The 8,439-nt window shown below is 42.2% G+C and overlaps 1 protein-coding gene across 20 annotated transcripts in view; it reads left to right on the forward strand.

Annotated features, from left to right (window-relative positions):
• ZDHHC13 (zinc finger DHHC-type palmitoyltransferase 13) overlaps positions 1-8,439 on the forward strand; it is a 195,299-nt gene that overhangs the window by 56,234 nt on the left and 130,626 nt on the right. For 13 of the 20 annotated variants that reach the window (XM_063783909.1, XM_508324.9, XM_054662156.2 and 10 more), the window contains one exon: positions 2,422-3,015. The exons of the other annotated variants lie outside the window; for them this stretch is intronic. In XM_063783909.1, coding sequence (XP_063639979.1) covers positions 2,422-2,560 — 139 coding nt within the window. In that variant the 3' untranslated portion in view covers positions 2,561-3,015. Of the gene's footprint in view, positions 1-2,421; positions 3,016-8,439 lie in introns of those variants that run through there. 20 annotated transcript variants of the gene reach the window in all.

Genomic DNA, 8,439 nt, shown 5'->3' on the forward strand with positions numbered 1-8,439 from the left:
ATGATATGAAAGATTGGGCTTTGAAGCTTATCTCCCTGCCACTTATGGCAGGGTCTTGGAAACTGGGAGTGCTGCAGAGGTGACCCAGAGCCCTCTGGGGATTTGAATGCTCGCTGCATATCTCATGAGCAGTCTATTTTAAAGCATGCTGTTGGTACAAGATGAAACTGTTAGGCTGTTAGACAAGGGGATCAGAGACTGGGATATAACTACAATGTGTATTTAGGAGAGGAGAGAAATTGACTTAACTGGGAAGAGATAGCTAAAGCAATGGCGAGTGGAAAGGAGCGTAAACTTGTGATGATTGTTTCACATTGACAGTGATAATAAAATCCCTTTCTTTGTAGCTAAACCAGAGGAATAAATGTTTACTCCACTAAACTATGGAAGCCTGTGATAGAGTTGGAATTTGAAGCTGAGCCTTGAGAGGTGTGGGGCAGGGCACAATGGAGTTGGGAGGGAGGAAGGGCATTCCAAGCCCTAGAGAAGAGTCTGAATAGAGGGACACATGAGAGCACTAGAGCACGTTTGCTGAGTGATGGCAGCATCAACTAGAGGAACTCAAGGGAAAACCTGAGTCCTGCCCAAACCAAAGATTTTACTTGTTTTCCTCCCCTAAGTTACTTTTACTCAGTACAGTCGTCACCCTTTCTCCATGAGGGATATGTTCTAAGAACCCCAATGGATGCCTGAAACTGCAGATAGTACTGAACTCGGTATATACCATGTTATTTCAGTCTGATAACCCAACAGGCAGGTAGTGTAGACAGAGTGGAAACACCAGACAAAGGGATGATTTATGTCTCAGGCAGACAGAGCTGGATGGCGTGAGATTTCATCATGCTCCTCAGAACGGCATGCAATTTAAAGCTTATTAATTGTTTATTTCTGGAATTTTTCATTTTAATATTTTTGGGCTGCTGTTGACCACAGGTAACTGAAACTGAAACCAAGGGGAAGGGGACACTATTCTAACTAGCTTTTGAGCCAGGCCCTATACATTTCTAGCATGCGTCCCCACTGCCAACCCATCAACTCCACATAGCCTTCTTCCCAGGAAGTTGCCCTCTGAGTAGTGTTGGTCCTTTACTGGCAGCAATGCCATCATCCCCATGCAGAACACAATCTTCTAAACAGCAACGTAGTCATCCTCATGGACAGGTGTGTTTTGATGTGTGTAAGGGATTGGGTTAGGCACTTAAAAGATAGAGCATATGCGTAAAAATGAGCATTTCTCATAACTGGAATAGATAGTGGTACTTCCGAAATTTAATGGAGAAAAAATGATGCCTAAGACAGTGCAGTCAGGAAAGCTCCAGTGGAAATGTGGGTATTGGCCTGAGCCTTGAGAACTGGTAGGACTTGAAAGGATAAGGGGGTTCCTGAGCTAAGTGTAGAGCAGTGTGCATTCCAGGCCCACACATCTATGATCATGGGAAAAATAGAGCCAGAGTAGCTGGAGCAGGAGATTTATAAAGATGCACAGAGGAGCTAGAACTAGAGGGATACATTGTATAGAGCCTTGAATACAAAGAGGAGGAATGTTTATTTGAGCCTCTAGGCAGAGGAGTATCTTTAAAGGGTTTTGATTGGGAGGTGAGGGGCTATGACTATATCAGGGTTTTTGGAGGACAACAGTCTGCAATATGCAAGATGAATTAAAAGGAATTGAGACAGAGAATTCATTTAGAGAGTTACTTATAAGGTTTAGGGAGGCCGGGCACGGTGGCTCATGCCTGTAATCCCAGCACTTTGGGAGGCTGAGGTGGGCGGATCACGAGGTCAGGAGATTGAGACCATCCTGGCTAACACAGTGAAACCCTGTCTCTACTAAAAAAATACAAAAAATTAGCCGGGCGTGGTGGTGGGCGCCTATAGTCCCAGCTACTCAGGAGGCTGAGGCAGGAGAATGGCGTGAACCTGGGAGGTGGAGCTTGCAGTGAGCCGAGATCACGCCACTGCACCCCAGCCTGGGTGACAGAGCGAGACTCCGTCTCAAAAAAAAAAAAAAAAAAAGGTTTAGGGAAAATCCCATCTTGTTGATTACAGTTGTTCTGGCCTATGTGGCCTTTGAGGTAATCAAGGTCTGAATTAGGGAAGTAGGAATAGAAAGAAAGAAACTTATTGATGTCAGTGGCCAGTCCATGAAGTGGGGAATCCAAAATGAAGTGATGATGAAAAACCCAATTAAGTGGCTGAGCGAGCAGAAGCCAGGAAATCTCCAAATATAGATTCAGGTCCAGAAATAGGCTTCAGTTTTAAGGTACCAGAAGCCCAGGAACTATCTGATCTACCCCATCTACCCCTGGATTTCTGCAAGATGTTCAAAGGACATTGCATATTATAGATTCTCCATAAATGTTTGTCAAGCTACACAGGAAATATAGTAAGACATGTTCTCTTTTTTTTTTTTCTTGGCAGTCTTGGATTCATGCAGAACCTGGCAGATTTCTTTCAGTGTGGCTGCTTTGGCTTGGTGAAGCCCTGTGTGGTAGATTGGACCTCACAGTACACCATGGTCTTTCACCCAGCCAGGGAGAAGGTTCTTCGCTCAGTATGAAGAAAAGCAACCCAAAACTCTCAATCTGATTTGTTTTTGTTTATGCCGATGCCCTGTAGTTTGAAAGTGAAGTAAAGATTTAGAGTTCACCTAAGTCCAAAGGAAAACACGTGGCTTTTAAAACCATTAGGTAAAAAAAGTTCTCAATAAAGGCATTACAATTTTTTAGGTTTAGAAAGATGGACTTTTCTGATAAATCTTGGCAGACATCTAAAAAAAAAAAACCATATTTTTCACAAGAAAATGCAAGTTACTTTTTTTGGAAATAATACTCACTGATTATGGATAAAATGGAATATTTTCGATACTATATTGGCTGTTTCAAAATAGTACTATTCTTTAAACTTGTAATTTTTGCTAAGTTATTTGTCTTTGTTGTATCTATAAATATGTAAAAAATATTTAAATAGATGTACCTGTTTTGCTTTCACACATAATAAAAATTTTTTTTTGTAGTTGAGACTTGGTTTCTGACACTTAACACTTCTAGAGTCTTAAATTAAGATGTACATAGGTCACAAATTAGTTCACAGTTCCAGGAATGAGTTGAGATTATGATTAATACCAGTAAGCAAGATTTAATTTGGTTTTTCATCTTACTTAGAAAATAGAACATAGAAAGTCTTAAATATTAATTACAACTTTACTTAGTACCCTCAAAATATTAGACTGATATGACTGTAATTACCAATTTCCCTTGTTCTACAGGAAATGCTAATTCAACTTTAGTATAGTATTTATACACCCCTGGGCATGGCACCTTCCTGCTGAGCAACCTCCCTTGGGTTCCTGTTGCTCTTGGGGTAAAAGCAAAAATTCTCATTGTGACCTACAAAGCCCTGAAGCATATAATCCTGTCTTGTTTAGCAGTGTCAGTGGAGCATGTTGTACTCTAATCATGTGGCCTTTCATTGCAAGGATCCGTTCTTTCTTCTACCGGAGATAAGAGATGCAGATAAGGAAACTAAAGCCAAAGAAGTTTTTATCTTCTCCAGGGTCACAGAGGTACCAAATGGGGCTGCCACTCTACAGTCACAGTCACCTAGAATATCATGTGACACATAGTATTTGTTCAAAAAATATTAGAATTTGTTTAACCAATTTCAGGGTTTTAAGCAAGAGATGATGCTATCAGAATTGTGTTTGAAGACTGTGCTTCTCAATTGGAGTACAGAAGAGCTTTTTCAAGGTATATTCTCTTTCTCCCTTCTTCTCTCACCAACTCCTACCAAGTTAGTGTTGTGGTCCAAATGGTCCAGAGACATTAGATCAGAGTCACAGGGCCAGGGTGGGTGTCTAGGGCTCACAGTTTAAAATTCAGTTTCTCCATCTCAGACCTTTCAAATCAGTCTCTGGGGAGAGAGTGCTGGAATCCTAATGATTCTTACATATGCATACTACTGTTTGAGAATCATTTACTTAAGGAAACTTACCTTCTCCATTCTATACATTGTGAAACATTAAAGCTTGAGAATCACTGCTTAATAGGTATGCAGTTGTAGTGGTAAAGAGACCAGATTCTAGGGACCCTGGGTTTGAATCTATGACCTACTAATTACTGCATAAGTTACTTTTAATCCCTTTGGGCAAATGACATAAATCTCTAGAAACTCAGTTTCCTCATTTGGATTATGTAGATAATAATAGTAAACAATTTGAAATGTCATTATGAAAATTAAACGTATTAATGTTTAAAAGTGCTTAGAATTGTACTTGGCATATAGTAAATGTTCAATAAATAAATGCTGGCTATTAATTGAGAAGTCTAACAGAAAACTGATTACCAGAAAGATAAGCTAGAGGTAGAGAAATGCACCAAATCCAGCCTTCCGTGCTCTGTGTTGTATGTTCTAGGGCTAGAATTCTGCAAGCTACAGTCTCCCTGCCAGATGACTTCCTGTTAAAGTCGGCAGTAGACTGCAAGGAGGAGCAGAAAAGGGACTTATTCCATTCTTCTTGCCAGCTCTTCCTCTCAGTGTTGCTCCAACGATGGCCCTTTGCCCTGCAATGACATTTTGGAACCAATGTCTAACTTTTCTTCTTCCCAAAACCTACTTCATTGTGCCCCATTAGAAGTACTAGCAATAACCAGGCAGGGCTCTCTCCTTTGACATCTGACTTCTGCCCCGGGATACTTCTTCTCTGGGCATCTGAATTATGATAACCCATCTCTTCTCTTAGTTTCCCTATTCCCAGGAGTGATAGCTGCCTCTAGCAATTACTATCTCTATGTTAAATCAGTGTGTTCCCTTGTTACTTTTTCAAAAATAATAGCACCTGTTTAGCTAATTCCCTCTACTATATTCTCTTTATTAAAATAACTAGTGTGGTTTCTGTTTTTCTGGTGAAACTTGACAGATACAGAATATTAGAAATAAGCTGTTAATGATGGTCTAGGCAAGAGGTAATGAAGGCCTGAAGCAAGATGATGACAGTGGCACAGAGGAGACCCAGCAGGCCCAGATCACAGAGTGGATGCGGGGAGAAAAAGAGGAGTCAAAGATGGCTTTGAAATGTTGAACCCAATGAATGAGAGGTTGAAGATGCTACTCTGAGAAATAAGGAACACAGTGTGGGGAGACTAGGTGATGAGTTTGGTGGCTGGGATCTACTGAGTTTGAGGTACTTGCAGGCTATCCAGTGGGAAAGTCTAGACGGCAACTGGAAAGAGGCCAGGGCATGGATGGGAATCACCTGCATAGATGGATAAGATTGTCACAGGGGAGAGGTAGAAAATAGATGAAAATGGAGAGTCACCTTCCTCAAATGGAAAGATGAATGCTAAAAAGATACCAAAGATGACATCTAATGCAAACAGACTAAAAAGTGTGAGAGGAAGGCGAAGGGCAGGAGCAAAAGCTTATGGAATATGGATTTAGGGAGCTGGAGAAGGAAGAAGTAACTAAAAGGAGATCGAGTAGGAGGACAAGAAAGTAGTGTCAGCCAGACACAGTGCCACTCCTGTACTCCTAGCACTTTGGGAGGCCGAGGTGGGCAGATCACCTGAGGTCGGGAGTTTGAGACCAGCCTGACCAACATGGAGAAACCCCATCTCTACTAAAAATACAAAATGAGCTGGGTGTGGTGGCACATTCCCGTAATCCCTGCTACTCGGGAGGCTGAGGCAGGAGAATCGCTTGAACCTGGGAGGTGGAGTTTGCGGTGAGCCGAGATTGTGTCACTGCACTCCAGCCTGGGCAACAAGAGGGAAACTCCACCTCAAAATAATAATAATAATAATAGTGTCATAGAATCAAGAGAGGATTCATTTCAGAGAGGAAGCAGTCAGTTGGCAGGAACTAAGGAGCAGCTTGAGCAGAAGTTGAGAATAGCTGATGAAAGACAAAAGAGTTTGTGATTAAGAGGTTATTAGGGCCAGGTGCGGTGGGGATTGGCAAATCACTTTAGGCCAGGAGTTCGAGACCAGGCTGGCCAACATGGTGGAAACCCCATCTCTACTAAAAATACAAAAATTAGCCAGGCATGGTGGTACACACCTGTAATCCCAGCTACTCAGGAAGCTGAGGCAAGAGAATCGCTTGAACCCAGGAGGCAGAGGTTGCAGTGAGCTGAGATAGTGCCATTGCACTCTAGCCTGTGCAACAGAGAGAGACTCCATCTCAAAAAAAAAAAAAAAAAAAAGAGGTTATTAGTGGCCTCAGTTATTAGTGGTGGTTGAGGATGGAGAGTAGAGGCAAGGAAGACTAAAGAGTCTAAAAGACTAAGGACTAAGTGGAATCTAGTCTTACTGCTTGGCTCTGAAAGGAGAGAGGAGACGGCAGTAGCTTGTGGCATAATAGCAAGGTTTAGTCTTTGTTTTATTTTAAATCCAAGACAAACCCAATCATGTTTTTCAGGGCCAGGGGAATGTGACTGTTATGCTATTTTGCCATAACTTTATTCCTTTCTTCAAATATGTATATAGCCACATTGGAGACAACAAATTTGAATCTCTTTCACAAATATCAGGCAAAATCTTGATCATGCCCCCTGTGACTTAGGATGGACGCTGGCACCATGAGTGGAATCACTTGGATGTAGCACAGTCTATATTTCAGGTGTGTAGTAGTCACGGGAGCTCATGCAATAATAAATATCCTCCCAATCTCAGTGGCTTCACACAATGTTTCTTTCTCATGTCATGGTCTGTTTAGCTGTTAGCAGGTGTTCTTCCATGCAGTGACTCAAGCTGCTTCCCATCTAGTGGCTCCACCATTCCTAGGGCCTCAGTATCCACTGGACTTCTGCATCCAGACATATGGAAAGAATGGAGACTCTCCTGAAAGGTCATGGAGGCCAGGACTTCATTGGGCAAACTCAGTCATGTGTCTCAGTGAACAGCAAGGGAGCCTGGGAAATGTAGTGGAACAGCATGCCCAAGAAGTGGAGGGGAAATACAACTATTGCTGAACCACAATAAGCTTCTTCCTTTGTTTTGTTTTTTTCTAAACTCATTCAGTCCAGTATGTAATAAACTTTTAGATTCTAGCAGAATTTGCATTTAGCCTGGCCTATACTCTCCCCTATTTCATTCACTCAACAAATGTTTATTAGGTGTCTTCAATGTGTCAAGCACTGTGAATGGCTTGACACGTCACATTCTTACAAGGAGGCAAATAGGAATTCAAAATTTCAATATGATGACATAAGTGCTATGCTAATTACATACCGGCTATGGGAGTACAGAGGTAGATTAATTCTGCCCAGGTAGTTCAGGAACAATTTGCAGAGGAGATGGCATTTGACCTGTGATTGGCTTAACAGGAGTTCACCAGGATAAGGAGTTGGATTAGTGGGTAGAGATGGGGGGAGGTTCCCATCTTCCAGGAATTCTAGGCAGAAGGAACAGCATTAGCAAAGACATGATGGGGTGAGGGTACTGGGCATGTTTGGAAAGCTCTGAGTCTTTGAGTGTAGCTGGAACTTGTCTGGAAGAGATTGTCTAAAGCTAAGTTGAAGGGGTAAGGCCAAGGCCAATTTGTGAAAGTCTTTATGTGATACACTGTTATGGGCTGAACTGTGTCTCTGCAAAATTTATTTGTTGAAGTCCTAACCCCCAGTACCTCAGAATGTGATGGCTGCATGTGTAGATAGGGCCTTGAAAAAGGTAATTAAGTTACAGTGAGGTCATTCAGGTGGTCCCTAATCCAATATGACTGGTGTCCTTCTAAGAAGTGGAGATTAGAACACAGACACCCACAGAGCAAAAACCATGTGAAGACAAAGGGAGAAGACAGCCATCTCCAAGCCAATGAGAGAGGTGTGAGAAGAAACTAACACTGCTGACACCTTGATCTCAGACTTCAGCCTCCGGAAATGTGAGACGATACGTTTCTATTAAGTCACTCAGTCTGTGGTACTTTCTTATGGCAACCCTAACAGACTATTACACATCCTAAAAAGAGGGATGGAGGGGATGTATTCTAGAGACATTTGGAGTCAGAATCCAGGAGACTTGGGAAGTGAGGCAAGGTCAGGTGAGGAAGAGAGCAAAGCTAAGGATGGCTAAAGTTTTTAGCTTCAGATTTCCTGGGTAGACGGACGGTGGGGCGAGTCACTGTGAAATGCAGCAGAGGAGGAGGAGGTTGCATTGTCCTGTGGTCATTTCTCAAATATGTGTTACCCCTCAGCAAACCTGGAAATCCCATGCATAGTGCCAAGATCGTGTACTGCTTTTAAAGCTCGTGTAGGGCCTTGTCCAAGACACTACATAAACAGCACTGAATAGATGCTCATTTCAAAGAAAGCCTTTCCCAGGGGACTTGGAGGGTGGAAAAACCCATGGTTTAGCCAAGTATTTTATAGTTCTTATCACTAGATTTTCACTCGTTTCATGTATTCCACATAATTCAGAATTGCACAGTGCTGGGGGAAGTGCT

The sequence above is a fragment of the Pan troglodytes genome, chromosome 9 (assembly GCF_028858775.2).
Source record: "Pan troglodytes isolate AG18354 chromosome 9, NHGRI_mPanTro3-v2.0_pri, whole genome shotgun sequence".
NCBI classification, from domain to species: domain Eukaryota; kingdom Metazoa; phylum Chordata; class Mammalia; order Primates; family Hominidae; genus Pan; species Pan troglodytes.